Genomic DNA, 27,556 nt, shown 5'->3' with positions numbered 1-27,556 from the left:
AAACATCTTCCTTTACCTCCTTCAGTTCTAACTGTGGGTTAACAACTGAAATAGATAAAGGAAGATGTTTGATGTTAAGTCAGATGTGCAACAAGGGTGTACATTATTTCCACTGTTATTCATCATCTATATGGATTACATTATGAAGGAAAGCAGTATTAAACCTGATATGTTGGTCTCAGCTCTTTACTTTATGCAGATGATGTTATACTCCTAAATAAAGCTAGTATAAGTCTGCAAGATTCCCTGACCAAATTGAATAATTGCTGTAATAAATTTGGTATGAAAATCAGCATTAAAAAGGCAAAAATAATGTAAATAGCAGAAACATTGAAAACATTATCTGAATGGTGAACTTATGGAACAAGTAAACCATGCACAATTTTACTGAAGATGGTAAATTAAATATGGAAATAGACAAAAGAATTAGTAAATCTGTATGGCAGGAAGTCAACTAAATAAATTTATATGGAATAAGAAAGAAATTAATCAAAACATTAGATTAGCTGTATACGAAACTGTGTTCAGATCAATTTTAACTTATGGATCTGAGAACCAGGTTAGAAAAAAAAAAAACCACTTGATCAAAGATGGGAGACCTCTGATATAAGAGTCCTGAGAAAGATTAGAGGATTAAACAGATGGCTTGATGGAAGTATCATATTAAAAACAAGTATATTAGGAAAGATTCTGTTGGCATTCAGGAATATGTTAGTGCAGCTAACACATTCCTGAATGCTAACAATATTCAGGATGGCACGAAATTATTGCCAGGATGGCATGAAAAAGACCCAGAGGGAAAAAAAGTGCCTTAGAAGACAGAAATATAAGATCTGATAATATTGGAATGTTGACAGATAACAGACTAATCTGGAGGAAAATTGTTGATGAGAAGTTTGTAATGAGGTAACTTTTCATGTAGTACTATCATAAGATCCTGCATGCCTGTTGAGGGTATACATTGCAAATTTGACAACGGTGATGTGGTCAGATTTTTCATTTGAAATTAGCACCAAAAAAAGAGGACATGAATAAATGTTTTGCACACTATCAGAATCACTTCCACACAACTTTATGTGTAATGACTTTAATAGAACAGGGATTCTCACATTATTCTATTTCAGATGAAAATACAAGTCAAGACAGAAACACAAGTTGGTAAAAGCTGGAATCATCTTATCACCAGTAAAATTTATAGGGTCAGTAGCGCAAATACTAATGAATACAAAAGCTGGACATAAATTTTCAGAAAGTTATGAATAAGAGTGTTCTATGTATTCCTCTGGAAAATAAGAGATATTACAGGGTTTATTTTTGCTCTGCCAAGTTTAACAAATTCATATAATTCAAATACTGTGATACTGATTTCATATAATTCATGATGTAGAGTCATCATCATCAGCCATTGTCGATCCACTGCTGGATGAAGGCCTTTATAAAATTACTCCAAAACTGTCTGTCCATGGCTCTCCTTTGCCATGTCATTCCTGCAAATCTGATGATATCATCAATCCTCCGTGATTTCGGTCGGCGTCGTGGTCGTTTTTCCTCTCATGGAATCCAATCCAGTAATTCTTTTGTCCATCGTTGATCTTGTCTTCGAGCAATATGCCCAGCCCATTGCCACTTCAGATGTTTCACTCTTCCTATGATGTCAGAAACTTTGGTTTGATTTCTTATCCGTGTATTCCTTTTGTGATCCAATCTTGTGATACCAAGCATACTTCTTTCCATACTAAATTGTGTTGTTCTTAATTTTTGAATTTCCTTATGATGTAGTCCTTGCACTAAAACAGTTATTTAATCATTCAAGTTATTCTTCGTACTGTTCAAACCTATATTTTAGTATCTGCAATGATAGTATGAATTATTCATTCTAAAAAATATCTGGACTTTCATAAGATAACTGAAAACAAATATCATTCTTAACTGGGAAACATATCAACATAGATAACATTAGAGTTATATTAAATGCCTCAAGGTAAAAGAACAATTTTTGCAGAGTCAAACCTCACTATGGCAAAACCCTAGATACTCAGAAATAGTTTTTCTAGAGAGTTTGCCATGGTAAACTTTTAATATAACATTCTGCCTATGGGGCTTTAGTAATGTGTTACAGTAAGGAAGTTTGTTATAATACATTTATCATACGTGAGTGGTCTGAAAAGTTCTCGGCCTAATAATGAAAAAACGAATTTATAATACATTTATTCCAGTGATGCTCCAGCACCATTATCCCGTCCCTGTAGTGGTTCTCAGTAAGATCTGCAAAATACCCCTCTACAGCTGCAATCACCTCTCGATTCAAAGAAAAATGCTGACCATCAAGGAGGAGTTTTAGTTTTGGGAAGAGATAGAAGTCTGAGGGAGTTAAATCTGAGGAATAGGGTGGATGTTCCAACAATTTATAGTGCAGATCGCTTAATTTTCCCATTGCCAAAACACATTATGGGTAGATGCATTGTCCTAATGAAAGATGCTTTTTTTTCTTCTGATAACCGGGTCTTTCTCACGAATTTTTTCATCTAGTCTGGTTAAAAGATCAGAATAATTCTCCGGTTATTGTTTTACCCTTTTCAAGATAACTAATAAACAAAATGCTTTTAGCGTCCCAAAACACTAATGCCATGACCTTTTCTGGTGACGGAACCAACTTTGTCTTTTTTGGCACTGAACAACTGGCTTCTATCCACTGTTTTGACCGCTGTTTGGATTCTAGTGGGTAATAGTGAATCCAAGTCTCATCCATAGTAATAAATCGACACACAAAATCAGTTTTATTCTTGTTAAAACACTCCAAGCACTGTTCAGATATTTTCATGTGAGTGTGTTTTTGATGTGCTTTGAGCAAGTGCAGCACCCATCTTGGCAAAGCTTTTTTATTTGCAATTCTTCATGCAAAATATATCCTACACATTCTTTTGAAATGCCTATAGTCTCAGCAATTTCATGCACTTTGACTTGCCGGTCATCCAATACCATATGCACTTGATCAATGATTTTTGGTGTTGTTACTTTTTGGATGTCCTTCACGTTGATCATCTTCAGGGCTGTTAACGGGTATGTTTAAAGTCGGCAGCCAATTTCTTAATTGTTGAAAACGAAGGAGAAGACTACCTATAAATTTTATGAACTTCAAATGGATTTCTTTTGCCATTAAATCTTCTTTTACAAAGAATTTTATAACCACACGATACTCAATTTTATCCATTTCAAGGGATACAGACAACACTTTCACTTCGGACAGCTATAAAACAAACTACTTGATAGAATGACTTGCAATTTCACATGGATGCTTATGAGAGATGAACCAACTTAGAAAAAAAAAAAAATCTTGCTGACAGTGTTGCCATCTATGGTCGAGGCCGAAAACTTTTCAGACCATCCTCGTAGCAAGTGAGTTAGTTATAATGGTATATGCTACAGTGAGAGATGACAGTAAATATTACTCCCTGTAAGGTGCAATAATATATAGCACTTCACAACAATGCAATAACATTGCTGTAATACAGCATTTCCAATAAAATCAAATAAACCAGACACAATCAAAGTAATTAAAATATTATACCCTGATGACAGAATTTGTTCTCCAATCAGTCCAATATACATAATTTTCAAAAAGTGCAATAGCAAATGGATGAGATAATGTTTCATGGCCTCTAAGAATTTCATGGTGTTGTGATCCATCATACTTTGTTGTATGGATAGAATCTGATCTGAAAAATAACAAGACGACTGATATTAGCTATTTACCTTATAAAATTACAAAATTCAAAATATGCTGCTTAGGAATTACTTACTTTATTCACTAGATTACTATATTGGCTGCTATGTAAAAAAAATGAAAAAATTAATCAAACTAATACCAAAAAATTTATTTGCTCACCTAGCATCAATCCAGTATATTCTCAGGGCCACATAATCCAAAGTAAGTCCATTTGGCCACGCACCATCAATTACGTCATCGACACGAAATACAATTTTTCTGTTTTCTCCACTCATCGATGCTTGTTCTATACGTGGGGCTTCTTTATCCCAGTCAGACCAAAATAATACACTATTAAAAAATAAATTAAACAATACTTTTCTTAATGCATTTATGATTATAATAATTAGGAAATGTGTTCAAATAATCTAGACAAATAATGTATATTTTGATGTTAATAATGCACTATAGAATACTACAAATTAAGCAAATTGTCATAAGTCATTCAATGATGTAATGTGAACCTGTAATGATGAACCAATAAAGCTAAATAAGTTTTGTGGTGATCATTACAATATCTAAAACTATGTGTACATTATCAGTAGGTACATGTGTGTATAGTAAACAAATGAAGAAAGAATCACAATTTGAAATGAGGACAATCTTGAACAGCACACTAAACTGAATTCATACTGGCTTAAATAAAACCAAAATGATGGTACAATATGAAATTCCATGCTAGATCGAGCGCTGCCTAGCTATTCAAGAGGTCCTCTGTTGTTTGATTACATTCATTTGGAAGGAAACCACATGATACAGTGAAAATTCAGCTGCTGAATCAAATTCCAAATGACTATCAGCAGAATTCAGGATTCACACCATCAATATAGGCAGCATCGATGGAAAAGAAATACAAATGGAAGAATTAGAGAAGTACCAGGTTAAAATAATTGAAGTTACTGAAACAAAGAACACGAAAACAAATGAGATTCTTCTGAATAACTTCTACGAGGTGTTATATTCAAGTAATAACGTGCTCAGGGAAAGGAATGAGTAGCTACAGGTCAAACCAAACATGAGGATAATCTTCACGAATGGCAGTTTATATAATACCAAGAAGGTTGATGTGAGCAAACATCAACATGGGGAATTAGACAATGAGATTTAAATATGTTGATGGTCCCATAAAAGGTTCTAACAATGAATGCAAACACAAAGAAAAACAACTGTTTTCTTTGTGTTTTGCACAAATGAAAACAGCTGTGCAAAAATTCACATGAAAAAATGACATAATAAGACTCACTGACTTTGTTCATAACAATATTGAAATATTGTTATCAACAAAGTAATAGTAAGTGATCCATTTAGTTTTCAGCAAGATAAAACTGAATATCATATTGAAAAGAAGGAAAGCTTCCAAGACAGTTTTAAAATGAATCGATGTCTCTATGGAGTCAAAAGACTCATTGTGTGAGACCCGTGTTAACCATTATTTATACAACATCTATCATAACTCTCCTGAAACTTATTCACTGTCAGAACAATCACATATGCTTCTGTCAATCCATTCTGCTCATTCATCACTCTCTAAACAAAAAATCTAGTCTACACAACCTTATTAGCCATGCTGTTACACAACTTCCATAGGTGAACACTTGTCCTCTTCACACTTATTATATATTGAAAATTTTCTTTTTTATTAATCTTAAAGAATCCCTTTAGTAACAAATAAGTTTCCTTCTCTCACCTGTAAACTAAACTCTATAACACACACACTTTCAATCTATTCACATAGGGAGCATAATATTCAAGAAAAATGAAGGAATCTGAATATTAAAACCATTGCAATTATGTTCTGAGTTGTATTTTCAAATTTTGCTATGTTACATTTGAATTCCAAATTGCTATCCAACATAACGGCAAGATCCTTTAGCATCATCGGTTTCTCCAGAAATAATTACATAATTAACCAATTAGCATATGATGATACAAGGCTAAAGTCTCATATGGAGGTAGGGTTTTTTTCACCCAGAAACTCGGGTATTTTGTCCCCCAGAACGGGCAAACCGGCCTCGTGAACACACATGGATTACAGTCATGAATACATCCCAGCCATATGCTAGTCCCGAGCCCGCATAAAATTGGGGGGGTTGAGGAAAGCAATGGTGAACTACCCTGTAAAAATCTCACCAGGAATACTTTGTGGGCAATGCCTACAAAGTCACCAATGGTCTGAAACGACTGAAATGGAAAATCAAATCAGAGATAGCACAATCTCGTGAAACCAATATTAAGACATTGGCTATATGATATATTATATATGGCTATATAATCTATTGGCTATATAATGTCTAATTTTTATTTTTGTCTGTAAATTTTGCATGTTCTCCTAGCTAGTTTGCCTATTTTGAGGAACGAAAAACCCTCCACCTCTGTATGACCAGCTAACTCACTATTTGACTGAAAACACCTGATAAGAGTTCCTCACATCATAGATGGGATGCAAACTCATGTCTTTCCCACCAAAAGCTTCATCTAAACCAACTGATCTATAATCTCGCCAGTATAATATACTGATGAAAATATCATGCCAAAATGCACAACTTGACACTTAATAGTATATGATGTCAATTCAGCAATCATATACTATAATGGCTGAATTGACAGCCATTACCATTTGCCTACTGTTCCAGCCTATTCAAATAATTAGATGAGTGTTGACTATCAGTAGCATCCCTGATTGCCCTGTCTATTGAAAACACCTGATTGAATATCTTGTCAGTTGAATCTGTCAGGTCCTTCATAATATCATAACACTGGTCCAACTATTCCCTGGGATACACCACAGTTCACCTTAAATCTGGCTGGTTCCCCAATATAACACTTTCTGATACTGTCTTGGCCACCTACTTATCCAAGTCAATAGTTTATAATCCAATTTCTTATTCTCAAAGTTTATTGCAACAGCCTTTCATATACTATCCTGTCCAATGGCTTAGCAAAGTGCAGGTATCGCAATGAATTGATTTCCTTTATCCAAATCAGCCACGGCATTATTATAAAATATGAGCAAACTGCTTAGACATGATCTCCCTTTAGAAAACTTTGTGTAGTTCCTTTAAAGTATGGCTTGTTTGTGAACTATTTCTATATGTGAGTTCTTACAACTCCAGAGATACTGCTACATCAGTAGTTAGTTAGCTTTTGCACAAACTCTCATACAATGGAACCATCATATATACTATGCCTACATTGAGTAAAGAATAGGGATTTAACTTTCATCATGTACACACCATATGCAACATATTTCCAAAGCAAGTAACAAGTTAACTCCATTACTTGCTGACTCATTAATTTTATTGAGTTTTTCGCAGTATGAGCCTAAAATAAAAGTAACAAGTGTTTCTTTTTTAATTTTTGAAGAAAATATTGGTGGTACAATTTATGCAATGAAATGGGACTTGGGAACAAATTTACAAATACAGAATATAGTATAGAATAGGATAAGGTATAAGTGTGTACTGGAAAGATGATTTCTTTTAATTAATATCCAGTATACAACATATACTGGATATTAATTAAAAGAAACTTTAATAAATACTTCCTATATTACTTTCAACATGTCAGATCCTAAAATATGAACTACTATGCAAAGTCGATAAATCATTACAAAATATTACTGCTTGAGGATTCAAAATACAAAACTTCTAAAAATCAATACTGGTAATGAAGTCACACTCCCTCTAGATTGTGCTCTGGTTAAGAGCAAACATTTTACTCCCACCCAGTCTATTTCTATTTGCCATGTGGCAAGAATATCACTATAGACTACCTTCTGCTGTAAACAACTGAGGGTAAATTTAGTTACTTGCTGAGTAACTATATATTTCTATAATAAACTGCTCATATTTTTTTTTTAAGTTTCAAGAAATATGACTTCTTCCACACTAAACCTATCCATCAAGCATGCCATTTAAACTGATTTATTGTGCAGCATGGCTAACCAAAGAAGAAACTGATCCACTGTCTGTAGAATAATTTTATTTTAGTTAGCTTTTGAAACTATTTATAATATATTCACAGCATTTTATACAGGAATTTTAGATTTTAAATTTAATACTTGACTATTAAATTATTTAAGGAATTTACAACGTATACTGAATATTAATTAAAAGAAACTTTAATAAATACTTCCTATATTTCTTTTCATCTTTTAATTAATATTCCAGTATACGTTGTAAATTCCTTAAATAATTTAATAGTCATGTGTTGCCAACGTATAAGCCTTTCCATAAGAATTAACTTTAGTACTGTATTTATTTTTTTATGTTATTTAGTATTTGTTTCTTTTTTACTTTTATGCTGCTACTGGATCTCTCTTATTTTATACCAAAAAATGGATATTTGGTTCATATTTTATATTCTTGAAATATGAATCCGAGTTATTTTGAACTGCTTTGGGTTTGATATTGCTAGACAATTTAATCACTTAAAATTATTTTAAATGAAGGAAGTGCCTTTCACACATCATAAAAGGCATATTCTTTTAAATCTTCCTACAGCAGTGAATATTTCAGGCAAAACAACACTGCAATATTCATAAAAAGTTCATATTGCAGGTATTATTTACTTACTTTAGGTTTTTCTTGCTACCAGAAAATATTTAAAATTAAATTTATTTATTAAATATTCAAGGAAGAAATTTCTTCATTTGTTTTTTCTATATACAATATAACAGAACCAATGGATACTTACTCATAAATTAAAGATGCCATGAAATTATATTCTTCATTTAATCTTTCATCCAAGTGTAAGCAAAGAATGCTTGTGCACGAAGTATCTTCATGACTGCACTACTTGTATATAGACGCAAATGACTTCACGTCAATTGTCTCAGCATCTGACAATGCAAAACACATACCCCCTTTCAGATGTGTATAATGCAATGTATTATGAGAAGGGCCATTAACCATACCAGTTTTTGATCTTTATTAAAGTATGTTTAAGTGCAGCAATGCCTCTCCAAATACTATGAATGATCTACAAGATTACTTTAAATCTTGTAGATCATTTAGTAGTGACCCTAAAGGATCACTACTAAGCTTATTACTCCAGAGATGAATCACTCCAGGACAGGAAACTCATAGTCAGTGGTGGTTCCATCTAGTGACAGGCAAAAACTGCCATCAAGTAGAACCTCTCTACTCCTGGGAGCTGGACCAGTGGAAGCCAGGCAGAGAATAGAGATACAAGATTAAAATAATGCAGAAGTCATATATTACTCATATAAGTAGTCAAAAGGTATCACACTTTATTATTAAAATACTCTGGATTAGTGACAGATGCTGAAAATTTTTTCACTTGGTTATGCTATAAATTAAAGATGACAAGAAATTATATTCTTGGTTTACTGGGGCAATTGATGTGAAGTCATTGGCCTCTACATACAAGGAGCCCAGTCGTGAAGATACTTCACAAGCAAACACTGTTTGCTTACACTGGAATAAAGATAAACCAAGAATATAATTTCTTAGCATCTTTAATATACAGTATAAGCAAAAGTTAAGAAACTTTCAACAGGATACTTAGTCATTTAAAGCATTCTTTTGTATACTGTACAAATCAAAATGATATATCTTAGATGCTTTATTTTCACTAGGAGAAATTGACCTGTGTGAAAATCATCAAACAACAATTTAAAATTTTTAAACTCAATGATAAAGAATTAATTTTTAAAACTTTTTTTTCTATAAAACCACAAACAGAGATGTCAAATAGAAACTGTTTTTATTTCAACTAGTTTCATGAAATATTTCTCCATGTTATTTCCTGATGATCCTGATGAAGTATTTCATGAAAAAACTAGAAAGAAAGTAATAAGAATTAACATCTCTATTAAAAAATATATGAAAATGTTTAAATAACGAAGAGCATGCATTTGTAATTACACTGACTGTTGGTTCGTGTGTTTGCTGTATGCTAGACACAAGTTCTAAAATTGTCCTAAAAGTAAAACAGAGTTCTAAAAATGTCATATAAATAGAAGCCTACCCAGCAAGATGCAAACTCGTTTTCATGAATTCCAAGAGATGCTGCAGATTTTCTTTGAATTCAAACATCCTCTGTACTTTTACAAGCAAAACCTCCTACAAATAATAAAAATAGAATGAAAAGTCTTAAAATCATTAAAAAAGGACAAGAATATTGTAATAGTGAAAGCCTGACAAAAGCAACTCAACGGTTGTTTTGAACCCTACAGAATATGTAGAAAAAATGAAATCACTTCTAGAAGTTACAAACACCTATGAAAAGTTCGAACAAGATTCCACGGGATATTTCCATAATAAAATCAATAACTTAATAAAAATAAATAAAATATGCCGAACTGGTCTGGAGGAAGGGGGAGAGAGAGAGAGTCTTGAATGTAGACATCCTCTTGTTTCTAGAATACATAGAGTACCTGAACTATAAACAAGACTTGCCACTGAGACCAATTGTTGATACAAAATACTCCCCAGATTCTTTACTATTGAAACATCTAGCAAACCTACTGAAACCTTATATCAGGCAAACATCCTCTAATGTAAAAAACATCATATGCTTCAAAAAAAAAAAAATATCAAAGGCATCACACTGACTGCTGCTAATATAATTGCAAGACTGGACATAGTAAATCTTTTTGCCAATGTTCCAAGAATAGAAACCATACAATTACTTCAAGACATCTTCCCGTTAGACACAGTGGACCACTTCAAACACTTTTATAAATAACACTTTTTTTTAAATTTTGGAGATTTTTTTTTGAGCATAAAGGACTAGAATGGGCTCTCCTCTTTCTCCTATATTAGCTGTCCTATTCATGGATTGGTTTTAAAAAATAGCCCTCCAACTACAAGGAAACAAACGAAAATTTGGCAAAGATGTGTTCATGATATTTTTATCATCTGGCTTGGTAAATATTAAAAAATTAGAAGATTTCATCAACTTCCTGAACAACACTCATCCTTGGATTAAATTCACAGTTCAATTAGAAAGAAATAGGTCACTACCATTTTTGGATACACTAGTTGAGATATTAGAACAAAACACACTCAACTTCTCACTCTGCAGGAAGGCAATGTACAAGAACATTACTAAAAACACTTCTCATAACCATCCAGAGCAATATAGGCATCATCCATTCTTTACATGATGGGACCTACAGAATTTTCACTAATATATATAAAAGAAACCAAGAGCTACATACAGTATCTTAATTTTGTTCTTTCAAAAGTTACAACAGAACATTAGTTTAAAAAAAAAAAATCTATTTCAATTTCCAACACAATCATAACAAAAACAAGAATACAAAGGAATAGTGATTCTTCTATATACCTAGTCTAGCCATAAATACTGTTACAACTTGAACAGCACATAAACCTTTAATCTATCAGTAAATCATTTACAGCTTTCAGCACATACAAACCACATGTATAACATGCATACAGAAGCACTCAATGTTCCAAATGTTTCGCTTTTTGCCTTCATTCACACTCAAAGTCTGTGAGGTCACACATCAATGGCAGTATGCACAACATCCAACAGACATATTGCCACTGCTCACTCCAAATCCACCTTCAGGCTGGTGCTGCTGAGCTGTGATTTGTTGCAGGCTACTCTCTCAAGCTCCCACCAGAATTTGAAGTCCAATGGATTCAGATCAGGACTTATAAATGACCAGTCAAATGGTGATATGAGGTTGGGTACATTTGCCTCCAAACACTGTTGTGTGGTCCTCATCCTGTGTGCTGGAATTGAGTCCTGTCAGAAGGGCCACTGCCTACCATGAAACAAGGTTTTGTTCAGAGCCATACCACAGGTTCCAGCATAGTGTCTTGATATGCTTTACAGGTTTTGATTCCCTTTCTCACAGAAATGAAACTTGGAGACCCCCCCCCCTCACCAAACCATCACTCATGCAGGTTGATGACCTGTCTGAATTCTGGGTGCTATGGAACATGATGCTCTGCAACCATCTGGGGCTATATCCAATCATTTTGGCAGTTAAATGACTCTTCAATAGTGAAAATTTTCTCATCTGTCAAGAGATCTCTGTGTCTGTTATTTGTCTACCTGACAAAATTCCTTTGATTTTGTCACCCTCTGTCAGGCTCTCATCGCCCGGGTCATCAGTTAGTACAGGTGACATTGTTCTCTGAGAAACAATCATCTCTCATGACATCACTTTCTGTGTTCTCACAGCATTACAGTGGAGGCATGGCTTCACAGCCCTCACAAGCTGTTACATCATAACAAAGAATGGTCAACTTTTTTGGCAGTCAGATATGTCTTCTGTATCATTATAATGATTAATAGTCTGATACACAAACATTCTACTGATCCAGAGTGTTTTTAGTGTGTTGAAAATAACAGGTGGCTGCATTCCAACCTTGCAAAGTGCTATTACAGCTACACGTTGCTCATAATCTCCACATCACATATTAACCCATACAACTAGGCAATTCTCCCCCCCCCCCCCCACTGATAGATATGCAAATGTTGGCTGTGCACAGTGCCGAAACCAGAACCAAGATTGTACAATTCTAAGCTCAGGGTGTGTGCAGAAGTTGTAACAGTATTTATGGCATGACTATGTGTACAAATCAATCACAGATAAAATAGCAAGATTACTTTTGCCAACAAAACTTAAAAGTTACCTTCTACTCAATCAACAAAATCTCTGGACATCTGAAACCTCCTAAAACTCTATATCTGCCACTCAAAAAACCAGGTGTCTACACTACATATAACAGACTGGTGGATCTGGTGAGATACACCAATCAGAACAATTCAAGGATGTTGACAATGAAAGAAAGCACAAATCAGGGCTTGCAGCAGCACAGATAATGGAAACAAAACACCAAATAGAATGGCAACAACCTGAAATGATTCACATTGATTACCATTTTTAGGGCATTCAAAGAATCAGCTGAAATGATGGAGTATCCTCTACAGTGTAACAAAAATCAAGCCATGATCTTACATCAAGTCTGTTCTTCTTTAATCCATCACGACACACTTGCATCTACTAGTAGTACACAGCAAATCCAAAACTTAGAAGCCAGTATAATAGCAAATGCATGCTTTCAATTGTTTAAATATTTGCAAATTTACTAGAGATGCTGACTATTATTAACTGCATTCTAGTTTTTATTTTATTCATCTTATTTCCTGATGAAGTGAAACATAGTATTCCATGAAACTAGTTGAAACAAAAAACACAGTTTCTATTTGACATCTTTGTTTGTGCTTTTATGCCAAAAAAAAAGTGATAAAAATGTTCTAACTCTATTACAGAATCCTGTGCAACGATAAAACAACTTTTCAAAGAGAAAATGGGCTGTTACTCATGCATTCTTCATGCATTAATTTACAGCTTTAGAAGAAATGAACTTATGCCGACTGTTACTCATTGAGTCTATTTTCCCTGCATGACTCAATCTAACAACTGAAAGGGCTGACTTGTGCACACCAACTATCTGTTACTATTCTTTCCTCTTTGTATGATTTGCATTAATTTACAGCTTTAAAAGAAATGAACTTATGCCGACTGTTACTCATTGAGTCTATTTTCCCTGCATGACTCAATCTAACAACTGAAAGGCTGATTGTGCACACCAACTACCTGTTACTATTCTTTCCTTTTTGTATGATTAAGGAGGAAACACTAGTTGTTCATCATTTGTGTCCCCTCCCTCTGTGTGTGGCCATGTCATGCAAGTAATATTGATTTAAGCTATCATAACATTTCAGAACTTAAATTTTAACTCTGAGTTTTCATTTTTATAATGTAATACTCTTCTTCTTCTTTTATTCTTTAAATAATTCATAGAAATTGAGTTTGAATTTGTTTGAATTTGAGCTTTTTCATATTGTCCTTCTGTGTGCTCTTGTACAGTGCCTGCTAAATACAATCCTTTGTATTTAGATATTAGTGTATGATTTTTCACCATTTCATTTTGTATTGTCTTGGCAATGATACCGGACGTGTTAGTTATTGCTAGCAAGGTTAATGAACCCACCTGACAACCAACAGGCTGCAACCTTGCAGCTTGTTGGTTATAAAGTAGGCATGGACATTTTGTGAACATCTTTAAGGTGAAAGATGACTATAGGTATCCAGTGTAAGATCACGTCTGCTTACCTGGAAGCCTAAAGAGGCATGAAAAAGTTATGCTGTTAGTCTCTAGAGTAGATTTCTGGATTATGTTAAAAAATAAAATAAACTTATCCCACCCACAGCACCAATGTAACTGTAAGTTTACAACCTTCACATAAAAAAAAAGTTTTTTGTGAAGTAGCCAGTGTTCATTGTAAACTGTAGCAGTTAAAATGATGTATCCTATTGATATATTTATCCTATTCTATTGTTTTGCTATGGCCTAATAAAATGTTATTTACAACTGCCTTTAAAGTTGATTTACAATATGAATGTAATGAGCTTCTGTCAATACAAAAATACACACATCCTGAACTTATTTTTATTATTAAAATAATAAAATACTAAATTTGAAATTACAGTATAACGAAATTACCATACCAGGTAACTGGTTTTGTCCTTTTATTTTCTAGTTTTAATACAAACTGTACTTGAATTGTTGAAAGTTTTCTCACTTAGTTATAAATTAAATAAAATATGCCAAAAAATTATATTCATTTTTGATCCTTTATCCAAGTGTAAGCAATGTTTGTGCATGAAGTACCTTCCTGACTAGGCTACTTGTATACAGACTATAGTGACTTCACATTAATTGCCTTAGTATTCTGCAATGGTAAGCAAACATTCTTTTGGGTATATATGGGTGTGTATAATGCTATGCATTATAGGAAGAGCTACTATCCAGACCAGTTTCAACCTTCATTGAAGTCTCATCAATGGAAACCACACCAAGACTGAAGTCATATTTCTCATGTACAAGTAGTGAAAAAGTGTTACACCTTATTATTAAAATACTCTGGATTACAGCTAGTTGTTGAAACAATTTTTCACTTGGTTATAAATTAAAGATATATTTCACATGCAACCTTTGTTTATTTATATTGAGTTGATAGCAGAAAATCAGTGTAGACATTATGCTGAGCTACCTTCCTCTCTAAAGCATTGGGACCTTCTTTTACAGGTACTGGCATGCCAGCAAAAGTAGCACATTTTGCTTGCCTAGGATTAAGTTAAAGTTTATGCATTTGTGTTCAGCAAAGGAAAATTTTAGTGAATAGATTGTGACATAATTTGCCAGGAAGTTCAGTCAGCTACCATAAAGGTTTGAAAATTTCAATGTTTGCTATAGTTAAGTTAAAATAGATTTAGTTCAATGGGACTAACATTGGAACTTTCCTGTATATTTTTATAGCACATTTCATTGTAGCAGTGTTTAATATAGGGCATGTCAACTCTACCATATTACAATGGTACAAACAGCATTAATTTGGTTCTACATTCCTTATAACAATAAGGAAGCTTTTTCCTACAGAATATTTTCTTAAAAGCAACATGGTTTGCAGCTAATGAAATAGTACTGAATAGTGGCAAATATTATACATGTAATGTATAATATTTGCCACTAGTTCTATACAACACAGAATAAAAATCTAGGATTTGAATTTTTGCTATTTAATTCTGATTTATTATACGGAAATAAAGGGTCAATCCTTCATTTCATTTTTATTTACAGAAAATTAAATGTACCTTACCCATAGCGAGGATCTAAGGCAATGGCTCTTGGACTTTCCATATGACCAGCAATGAGAGTTCTTCTAAAGCTTCCATTTAATTTTGCTATTTCTATTTGATCTAAATTGCTTTCAACCCAGTATAAGTTTTCTCCAATCCAGTCAACAGCCAAGCCTTCTGCCGTAGCTAAGCCAGTCTGTACAACTACCTCAATGTTGGTTAATGCTGCCAGAAAAATTGGAAATGCCTTATCAAAAAATTATTTTGATTTTATACAAATTAAAATGCATCGCATTATTTTGATCAAAAGATGATGAAAACTAAAATTCGATACTACACAAATAATTTGACTACTATTTCCTGATTCACAGTAGCTCAAACTATTTTAATTAGAACTAAGTTATTCACTCTGTGTAATGTGTTTCCAGGAGTGTTTTTTAAATGCAGTTAATCTAATTGCTCACAAATTTTTGTTTCATTTTGTTAGTTCTATAGGGTTTATTCTCCAGAAACTCTGATTTATAATCCTGCAATTCAGAAAATCTAGAGTACAAATCACTGTTTCAGATAGTAATATATCGGTTAAAGTTTAAGTACATGAGATGGTGGTAGCTGTCTTCAGTACTTTCACCCTTCAGTCTTGAAATCATTTATAGCCTCAAACTCAACTACTGCTGACAATCAAGGATGGAGACCTACTGCTCTGCTAAACACTGTATCACTAATACATTTTTCAAAAGACTGTTAGTCCTTTCATGCATTATTTGAATGAAGGACTGTTAGTCCTTCTTTCAAACAGAAAGAACAAACATGACCTGATTAGAAGATTTCGTCATCTACCCCAACAACATTCATCACCAAATTAAACTCACTGCTAAATTAGAAACAAACAGGACTTTAACATTTTTGGATACACTAGTTGAGGAATTCAACCATAACAGACTCACCTTCTCAGTCTATAAGAAGTCAACAAAGACAGGACATTACCTACACACAGGGCCGGCGCTACCATTTAGGCAAACTAGGCAACTGCCTAGGGTGCAAGTCATGAAGGGGCGCAAAACTTCAAACTATGTTTTATTCATACTTTACTAAAATATCAAAATTAAATAGTGATATATGATTTAGGTATCGATTCTTATCCCTCACACATCACACTATTTTACTATTTAACTCTTGATTCTTTTTTGTTCCTTACCTAAATGATTTGAACTTACCGCTATTTAAAATTCAGTTAAGATAAATATTTTAAAACGTTAACATTTTAAAATATTAAATTTCGGTATTTTTAACTTTTTTTTTGTAAATGAATTATAACAGAGAATTTTCAAATTAATTAAAAAAACAAAATAAAAAAGCCCTATTAATTTAACCTGAAAGACAATTTTATTTTGTTTAATGTCAATTAGAAATATTTTAGTTTATGAAATAATAGGCGCACTTGTAAACTTTGCCTAGGGCACAAAATAACCTGGCACCGACAGTGCCTATGCACCATGTCTCATCACCATCCAAAGCAAAAAATAGGCATTATCCATTCCTTACATGATAGAGCCTACAGAATTTCCACTAACATAGATAAAAGAAACCATTTTGCAAAGTCCAGCAGTACCACCGTAAATCCATTATTACCTTAATCCAACTCAGCTGTCACTGTATTATAAAATATAAGTTACTGAGGCACAACCTCCCCTTCACGAAACTATGTTGCCCCATACAGTATCCCATTACTGTCTATCCATTCCTGTATTTTGCTCTTGACCAACTTCTCCAGTACCTTGACAACAATATGCAGATCAATTGGTGATTTGATACATCAGTCTTGGAGTCTCCTTTATGCAATGGAACTATTTTCTCCTCTTTCCACCCCTTGGGACTAACCCAGAACTGAAACTTAGATTAAATTACGTGGTCAAAGGCCCTGCCAATTCCCTAGCACCTTCTCATAAAACTTGAACTGGTATATCATGTAATCCCATAGCTGAATTCACATCAATATTCTGTAATATGCTATGCACCTCCAGTTCATTTACCTCAGTTCCCATAAAAGCCTTTGTCTCTCTCTCTCATTACTGAAATATCTCCACCTAGATGATATACTCTTTCAAAGTGACCACTTAGTATTTATATATTTGGTTTAATCCTTTATCCAAGTGTAAGCAAACAAAGTTTGCATCTGAAGAATTTTCAGGACTGGGGCAACTTGTGGTAAAAGTGGTATAAGTTCTCATTACTTGCCTTAGTATCTTGCATAATGCAAAGCACATCTCCTTGTTGAAACCGGTCTGGTTAGTGGCCCTTCCCTTAATGCATAGCATTATACATGTCTGCAAGGAGATGTGCTTTGCATTATGGAAGATATTAAGGCAAGTGATGAGAACTTATACCACCTTTACCATGAGTTGCCCCAGTCCTGAAAATACTTCAGGCACAAACTTTGTTTGCTTACACTTGGATAAAGGATTAAACCAAATATATAATTGGTAGCATAGACAAGTGAAAAAACTTCTGTTCACTTAGTAATTCTACTATTTCACCTGATTTAGTCACCTCTTCCCACCATTAGTATTTATTAATATCATTCTGCCGTAAACATTCTTAATTTTAATTGCCACATACTGAAAGAACTCATTGGGATTATCTTTGGACTGCACTGCTAATTTTCTTTCAGACTTTTGCCTTTCTTACCACACTGCTTACCCTTCTGGTTTGTGCTTTTTACTGCTCATGTGCCTGCTGGTCACATTTCTCCTTGAATTCTCTGCACTAATTTTTCTTTCATTTATTTATTTTTTATTTAATTTAATTTTTTTTGTAGCTCCAGCTTAATGATGGTATTCATCTATTTACTTCAACTTGATTTACTCTCCTGACTCCAAGTATGCAGTCTGCTATTACTTCCCTCAAACATTCTTTTACCACTTCCCATGCACTTCCAATATCCAGCCCTTACAGTATCACATGCCATGGCAACGACGCAAGCAATCTCCTAAGCTTGTCATACCTCTCAGTCCTGAAATGCAATACATCCCCCATCTTAACTGAAAATTCCACACATTTAGCCACCTCCTAAGTCAACACCATAGGATCGCTCTCACCAAATAGTGTCAATGTGGTCAGTTTGGTTACAAACAAATTCGCTGATACAATTACTAGATCTAGTACTCTCAAACCCCTAGTACATTCCATCACATGCTGCCTCAGATAATTATTCCTTAGTGACAGCATAAATTTCATTTCATTCCTCCCATGTGTCCTTTTCTCCTTCCAATATATGAGCCGCTCACTTGCCAAATCGATTAACTCCATAAAACAAAAAGTGGAGAAAAGTGATAAAATAATATACATTATTTTTTAAAATTCCTTTTAAAATGTAAATTCAAATAAACATTGTAGAATGTATTATTGCAGATGTAGCTTTTATCTAATGACATATAAAATGTATAAGATAGTAATCATTATTATTATTACAATTTTTGCGTGACTAAGGAAGTTAATCGATTTAGCAAGTGAAAAAAAGTAATAACATCAAATTCAGTCTTCAAATTATTTTTTTATTACAGAAAAACTTCATTATCATATATTTTTTATTAAAGATTTTTCACAAAAATGAATAATAACTGTTCTGTTACAATTATTATTATTAGTTTGTTTAAATTGATTCATCAGCAACATAAATTACGTCTTCTTCGTCAGCTGTATTTGAGGTCCCATCATGTCGATTTGTTCTTAAGTTTTTATAATAACCATGTTTAATAGGAGGAATGAATTTCAACAGGTCCATCATATCTTTCCTCTTTTCTCTTGTCACAGTTCTACCTGTAGGATATAACAAAGACTGGTCTACATTTTTCAGACCTAGTGGTCTACCTGCTACAGATTTTCTTATATTAAGGGCATGAAATTCTATCTCTTCGTTAAAGTCATATTTCAATTGCATGACGTGGGGTTTCGACCTTTCTAATTTTATCCAGTGCATTTTAAGCCAATTTACTGGTAACCCTGTAACTGTTACTTTTCTGTTAATGATAGAATTTTCTAAAGGATTTGGTGAGAAAAAATCCTGATGAGTCATTTGAACCACATTAAATGGTGCTTTCTCTTTACTGGTTTTGATTATATTGTACCAATCATCTGGTGAAAAGATGTTTTGAATTTTTTTTGCATGTGACTCGATAATGGCAAAAATTGAATCATTAGGCAAATAACTATGTCCACTTACCAAAAATTTCATTTCAATTGACTCAGCTCTTATTTCTGTACTTTGAACCAATTTCAATAAACTTAAGACAGTTTTGATATTTCTATTTTGTCAAGTACACGAATCTGAATAGGTTATTATTTTTTCATAATTTTTAGCATGAGTCTTTATATTCTTTATTAGGCATGATGAAATTTCCTGAGACCAGCGAGATCCTTCAGTTTCTGGCCAAATGAACATGTAGCTTATATTTTAATTAAAATCATGGCAACTGAAATTATAAACATAAATTTTGCTTATAATAAGCTACCTATGTAGTAAGTTTAGGAAAGGCTAAAGCTTTTTCTAAGTCAAAAGAAAATACAAAAATTTCTTCGGATGCTGCCATTCCGTCTGCAGTCATATGAATACGAGCCTGTTCAGCCTCTTGTAAGTGAGCATCCTTTTCAAGTTTTGCCATCCAAATTCCCTCACTATCCGAAGAATGAATTTTTATTTGCAAAGAATCACAAATTTGGAATGTATGTTTAGACGGCTGCTTGAAATGTAAATTAAATTTAGTGGAGAATACCTTGTAGTAATATTTTTCTTTCACCGGGACTATATCTTCATCTTTACGTTGCACAATGTACAGTTCATACATTTTCTTAATATTTAGGTCTGGATATAAATATTTTCGTCTTGGATTGTGAGCTCTTGTGTAGTGACTAGTGTAGGCGGGAAATGAGTCTATATGTTTTATACCAATGTGTGTGTCATCGATTTTATTGCCAGAAACATGGTGACCGCAACGATCAATCAAAGACGAAACTTGTTCTTTACAAAAACAGTCGTATGTTCATCCGTCACTTATCTGATAAGTATCCTTAAAATATTTTTTGCAAACAACATAAAATTTTACGGCTATTTCGAAAATAATATGTGAAAGAACATGATCTTGGCATTTTACTGTTATCCTTCGGGTGCCTTCTTTTTATTTCGTTAACTTTAATACAACCTGTTAAAAAATATTTTGCTCAAGTTAACTCTCATCATTATCATCATCAAATTCCTGCTATTTACCCTCAAGGGGTGTACAGGATATGATAGTACTACATGAAAAAAATTACATCATTACTAACTTCCTATCTACAATTTTCCTCCAAATCAGTCTTACTTGTCAAGACTCCAACATTATCAGATCTTATATTTCTATCATCTAAGGCACTTTGTACCGTATCAATCCACCTATATCTTGGTCTTCCTCCGGGTCGTTTTGCTGCCAACCTGGCAGAGAACACTTGTTTTGGCAATCTTTCCTCACCCATTCTATTTAAGTGACCATACCACCTGAGATTAGCTCTGCTAACGCATTCCTGGATGCTGACAATGTCAAGTTCTTTCCTAATATCCTCATTTTTAATATAATATTGCCATTGATGCCATCTGTTCACGCCTATAATCTTTCTCAGGACTCTCATATCAAAACAAGTGTTTTACTTCTGACCCAGCTCTCAGATCCATAAGTTAAAACTGGTTTGAACACTGTCTTGTATACAGCTAATTTAGTGTTCCGACTAATTTCTCTCTTATTCCATATGAATTTATTCAATTGACTTCCCACCATACCAGCTTTGCTGATTCAGTTGTCCATTTCTATATTTATTTTTACCATCTTCAGTAAAAATTGTGCCTAAGTAGCTGAAATGTTTTACTTGTTCCACAGGTTCTCCATGCACAACACATTTGACATTTTCAATGATTCTGCCTATTTTCATTGTCTTTGTCTTTTTATTGCTGACCTTCATACCATATCTTTTACAACAGTTATTCAGACTTGTAGACTTGCAGACTTGTAGCGGATTTATTTAGAAGTATAACATCATCCGCATAAAGCAAAGCGCTGAACATTAACATTCCAATTTTGATATCATGCCTAATACCACTTTCCTTCATAATGTGATCCATATAGATAATGAATAACAGAGGGGATAATGTACATCCTTGTCTCACCCCAGATTTAACATTAAACGATCTTCCTGTACTTCCTTCAATTCTAACTGCTGACTTACAACCCAAATAAAGACTAAGTATAGCTCGGTATAGTGCCCCATTGACACCATATAACTGCAGCGTATTGAATAGCTTCTCTCTTGGCACCTTGTCATATGCCTTTTCCAAATCAACAAAACTTAAATACAGATTTTTGTTATATTCCCATGCTTTCTCGACTATTTGTCGTAAAGTGAAAATCTCATCATGACAGCCTCTGTTTGGCCTGAATCCAGCTTGTTCTTCACCAAGCTTTTCTTCCACAATTCTTCTCAACCATTTCTCAAGTATACTTGTATAGATCTTGCCAGGAACACTCAGTAGGGAAATACCTCTGTAATTCTCACATTCAGTTTTATTTCCCTTTTTATATATGGGTACTATGAGAGCTCTACTCCAATCATCGGGAATTCGTCCCTCTGTCCAGGCTTTCTGAACTATGCAGTGCAGCCACTGTAAGACTCTTATACCACTATACTTCAGCATTTCTGGTCGAATATCATCTACTCCAGCTGCCTTTCCACATTTCAAGCCTTTGATGGCTTTTTCTACTTCAAGTATGGATATGTATTCCTGCCTGCATGCCTGGTCAGTGTTTTTTACCACTGTGCTGTCATCACTGCTTGTTTCATTTAGCAGTTTTTCAAAGTAATTACTCCATACTTCAAGGATATCTTTTTCTCCTGTTTTTCATGTCACCTTTATCATCTCTAACTCTTTTTACAGCACTCTTTCCTCCATTCCTAAGCTTCTTCAACAACCTCCAGAATATTTTGCCACCTTCTTGATATTTATTTTCTATATTCTTGCCAAAGTCCTCCCATGACTTTTGTTTAGCTAGTTTTACACACTGTTTAGCTTTCTTACATTTGTCTCTGTATTCTGTAAGAGTAAAAGCTGACTTATTTGCCAGGAACTTTTGATATGCTTTCTTCTTTTCCTTCACTGCCTCTTTAACTTCCTGTGTCCACCAGGGAGTTCAGATTTTTTTATCCTTGCACACAACCTCACCACATGCCTCTCTGGCAGAATCAATCAATGTTTCCTTCAGAGTTTGCCACTGAATCTCCAAGGTTTGATTCCTGTTCTCAAACTCTTTCATTTTCTTTTCAATAATATTTCTGTATTTTAGTCTACAGTTCACATCTGAGAGCTGCTCAACTTTTATTCGCTTTAAAACTTTCTTACATGTTATTCTTTTCAATATGAAATTCAATTTTATCCTGCTCAAGACTAAATAGTGATCACTTCCAATTTCAAATCCTCTGTACACTCTGGTGTCCTGCACCAGGGAGAAAACATCACTATCAACAATAACATAGTCAATGAGACTTTTCTTATTCCTAGCCTCTTCTCTCCATGTGAATTTGTGCACATTTTTATGTTGGAACATGGTGTTAGTAATAACCAGTCCATGTCCTGAGCAGAAATCTAACAGATATTTGCCATTATTATTAGCTTTGCTCTTTTCTCCAAATTTTCAGAAAATATTTTTGTATGTCTCACAATCATTTCCTACTCTGCTATTTAGATCCCCAACAAGGACCAACTTTTCCTTTTTCATTGTGTCAGTTGCTTTTTCTAAAGCCTCAAAAAATTCCTCCACTTCTACCTTAGTAGAACCTTCTGTAGGACCATAGGCACAAATAAGTCTCATTGTCCAGTTCCCCATTCTCATATTTGCCCACATCACTCTACTTGAGACTGACTGCCATTCAAGAAGATTAGCCTCGTATTTTGTGTTGAATACTATGGCTACTCCTTCTTTTTCTTGATTGTCATTGCCTGAATATAACATTTTGTATTTATTGCTCAGAAAGATCTCACCCGTTCTGGTTTTTTTTTGCTTCAGTCACCCCTATTATGTCGACCTGGTACTTATCTAATTCCTCAGCTAGCTCCATTTCTTTGCCATTAAGGCTTCTTCCGTTGATAGTACCGATCTTTAACTCTGGTGATGTTGAGTTGGGGTTTGTTTTCAGATTTGTTCCAGTAGCTGACTTTTCGCTGTTCGCCCTGGTTCCCTGGCGAAAACAACGGGGGCCTTGTTTAACCGGGCGATGCCCCAGCTGGCATGAAATTTTGTCATGTTGTACCATCATTTTTTATTTTGGTTTAATCAATAAGAATACAATTTGGTCGGCTAAATCCCAAATTGCCAGCCCATCCTCGTTCGTTCAGTATCCAAGTAGATACCCAACAGGGTGCACCACGAGAAGGTGAGGGTTGGACATTAGGTCAGAAGCCCTGGTCAGTTCTCCACATTCCTTTAAAGGCTATGTGGAGGTCTCCTCTCAGTTATACAGCTTTGACCCTTAAGCACCCCAGTTAACTGTCTAAATTATAAAATACCTCCATGGCAGCTTCTCTTTTATCCGAAGTAATTTTTTCATTGCACTTCTGACGACAACGACATATTACATCTACAAATGTTTTTCACAGGTATTAAATTTCTCCTTCTATTTCTGTATTCCAAACCTTTTATTCTTCTATGCTTTTGGACATTTCAATCCCATTTATCAGGATTATAACTTCTTTTCCACCCAATTGAATTATTTGTTGTAATGTTTTCACTGCTACAATCAGATGACGAATCCAAAGAAATACATAAACGTTTTCTTGAGCCGAGCTTTCTGCTAATAAATTGTACTGAAGAACCATCAGATTTGTCATTTTCCACATCAAATAATTATTATTAGTCTCATGCATCTTGATATTATAACAGTATAATTTTTCTTTTTTCTAAAAACAACTGACACTAAAATTCACGTACTTACTTCTGCGGCAGTTAGACTGTAACTGATTTTACTTTTTTTGTGATGAGACAGCACTAAACAATTTACCGTTATCATCAAGTACTTGTTTCTGCGTTTGAATTGCATTATTGCAAAACGATTTACATTAGAGTATGGAGTTAATTAGATTGGCTTCTGAAATAAATTATTTATTATTCGATGGCTAACAAAAATTTTGTCATTTAGTGGTGTTAATCCTTATTATTAGGGAAATTTATTCATCATCATCATCATCATCAAATTCCTGCCATGTACCCTCAAGGGGTGTACAGGATATGACAGTACTACTAAAAGTTAGGAGTCAATCAAGTGCTTTGACACTAAAATTTAAAAAAAATTCAAAAAGTGGAGTTAATCGATTTGGCTTATGAATGGCACATATATTTGAAGTCCATAGTTGAAGTCCCCCCATAATAATTTCTTGTCCTCCACTCATTGAGCTTATTTGCTGATGCATACCACCAACATCATCCTTCACAACCCACTGTGTATATAACAGCAGCTAACTGTATGTTTTATTCGGGCCATATCTCACACCAGATGATCTCAAATGTGTTATTTTCACTGGCCTGCAGATAAACGTCTACTCATTTTGGTTGCAATTCATCAGCTATCATCAATAATACTCCTCCCCCATTCTTTTCATTCCATCCTCCCTGAACACACTATGTCCTTCGCATGCTATTCCACTAACTAGATCATCTTCCATCAGCTAATGCCAATAACATCTGGCCAGGATGGACTTACCAATGCTAAAAACTCTTCCCCTTGTTCTGAATGCGCCTGGCATTAGTGTATATAAAGTGCAAAAGCCCCTTAGGCCCACTGCTGCCCTGCCACTTTATACCAACTATCCCATTTTGATTTGTTACCAGTGGTATTAATTTAGGCATTTTATACACATTATTCTTACACTCAAATGCCTCTCTGATATTGGTGCACCTGCTCAACAGGGCCCCTCCCTCCCTCAATCCAAAGGCTCCAGTTTCCCTGATTTTGCACATCCACTGTCATTTCATTCAACAACACTTTTCCAGCCTCTGAACACCAAATTTATTCAGATGCAAACAATCCTTCCTGTACATCTCCTTTCATCTGTCAAACTCACTCCACACATCCAGAAACTCGATATCATTCCTCCTTCTCCTGCATAACCTACACATCGACTCATTCAGTATTATGAGTGATGTGTAGGTTATGCACATCAACTCATAATACTTCTTCTCAGCTCAAATCTGTCATACTCTGGCAACAAACTCAGTATCTTAACTCTATCACTCCTTTCTTTTGCTACTTCCAGTAACTATTTCATATTCTCCTTCATACCATACCTTTCTCCTTTCAAATCATTCATTTCAGCCAAAACAATCCTTCACAAAAAAATGTTCCACATAGATTTCCTTTTTTTTTTTCATGAGCATTCAAACAATCAGCTGAAATAATGCAACATCCTCTATAGTGCAACAAAAAACAAAGTATTATTTTATAAAAAGTTTGGTCTTCCTTAATTCATCACAGCACACTCATATTTGCCATATCATCTCACAACTAATCACGTTAAAATATTTTCACTAGAGTTGTTAACTGTTATTAGTTGTTTTCTAGTTTTGTAGTTTATTCATATAATTATCCTGATGAAGTGGAATAAATGAATTTTCACAAAAGTAGTCGAGGAAATAAAAATAGTATCTACATGGTTTTTTTGGAAAAATACAGGAAAACATATTCCTGTATTTTAGTATATCTCGCATGTTTTATTCTTTCTGTAATGAATTAAGGAAGACCAAACTTTTTGTAAAATCATCCTTTGTTTTTTGTTGCACTGTAGAGGAATTACTGTAAATTTAAATTTACAGTAATTTCATAATTTTATTGTATAAAATCAATGTTTATTCTAACATATTTATGTGTAGAATATTCTGCATTAATGAAATGAAAGTATTTGCATTGGTGCTGAAATGAACATCAAGTAGAAATAAAATCGCTTTAAATTATTTTATGTCTGCATAATTGGTATTGAAGCTACTGTGCAATTAATGCTTATTGTTATTTTTTTTTTTTTTTGAGAGAGAGAGAGAGGTGGGGGGGGGGCAATAAGTATCAACAGAATTAGGAGTTTATTCCTTGTTTCAAGTCATCAGAAACCGCAACTAACGTTCCATTTTCCCTCATTTATATACAGTCAGGGGCATGCCAGTAGTGTCCGGCGCCAGTGTGCAAAACTTCAGTTGGCGCCCCAATACCCCCTCCCCAAATAAAAAATCACTGTATAAAAACATATCAGTGAATAAAAATGAAATAAGAAATATATTAATTATAAGTTATTGAACAAAAAGCAGAAATTACAAAAAAAAAAAAAAATTGTATAAAAAAACAAACATACAAGAAGGGTACAAAAACAACAAAAATAAAGTATATAAAATAGGAACATATTAAACATTATTGGGTAAAGAAATAGTTAAATAAATATTTATACAGAAAGAAAAATCACTTAGTGAATTGAACTTTTCTAGTTTTCATTAATGAAAATTCTCGAATAATATCATGTATATCAAGTTGATCCAAAATATCTGAATCTATTGATATAATGGTAAGATTTGAAAGTCTGTCTTGTACCAATGTGGAGCGCAAGTAGTCTTTAATAATTTGAAGTTTAGAAAAGGACGGTTTTCCACAGATGCCACAGATACTGTAATAACAAAAGAATTCTAAGACAAATTGTAAATTTTGGATAAACTGTGATTAAGTCATTTGAATAAATATACTGAATTATTTGATATATATCGTTTTTAAAATTAGAAACAAATGGTTGGCAGGGTAAAATTTCTTTGCATAAATCGTCTGCATCAATGTCTGAATGATTATCATGTGTTAATATTTGTCATAACTTTTTACAACATCATCAAATTCCTGAGATGTACCCTCAAGGGGTGTACAGGATATGATAGTACTACATGAAAAATTAAAATCATTACTAACTTATAAGATCTATATAAGATGGATGGCTTGCATTTGAATGGTTACAGTGTAAGGAGACTTGAGAAAGTGTTGCTGAATGTAATGGATGTGCAAATTCAGGGAAACTAGATTTATTAGGGGGGTGGGTTAGATAT

At 33.9% G+C, this 27,556-nt stretch overlaps 1 protein-coding gene across 1 annotated transcript in view; it reads right to left on the bottom strand.

Annotated features, from left to right (window-relative positions):
• LRP1 (LDL receptor protein 1) overlaps nucleotides 1–27,556 on the bottom strand; it is a 1,646,373-nt gene that overhangs the window by 1,202,862 nt on the left and 415,955 nt on the right. The window contains exons 27-29 of the mRNA XM_090402369.1: nucleotides 15,437–15,641; nucleotides 3,887–4,057; nucleotides 3,569–3,716 (exon numbers count right to left, since the gene is read on the bottom strand). Of these exons, the coding sequence (XP_090258495.1) occupies nucleotides 3,569–3,716; nucleotides 3,887–4,057; nucleotides 15,437–15,641 (524 nt within the window). The remainder of the gene's footprint in view (nucleotides 1–3,568; nucleotides 3,717–3,886; nucleotides 4,058–15,436; nucleotides 15,642–27,556) is intronic.

This window comes from Typopeltis vanoorti, chromosome 2 (genome assembly GCF_054136105.1).
Source record: "Typopeltis vanoorti isolate ZY-2024b chromosome 2, IOZ_Tvanoo_1.0, whole genome shotgun sequence".
In the NCBI taxonomy this organism is placed as follows: Eukaryota; Metazoa; Arthropoda; class Arachnida; order Uropygi; family Thelyphonidae; genus Typopeltis; species Typopeltis vanoorti.
This window is presented reverse-complemented; position numbering and strand designations above follow the sequence as displayed.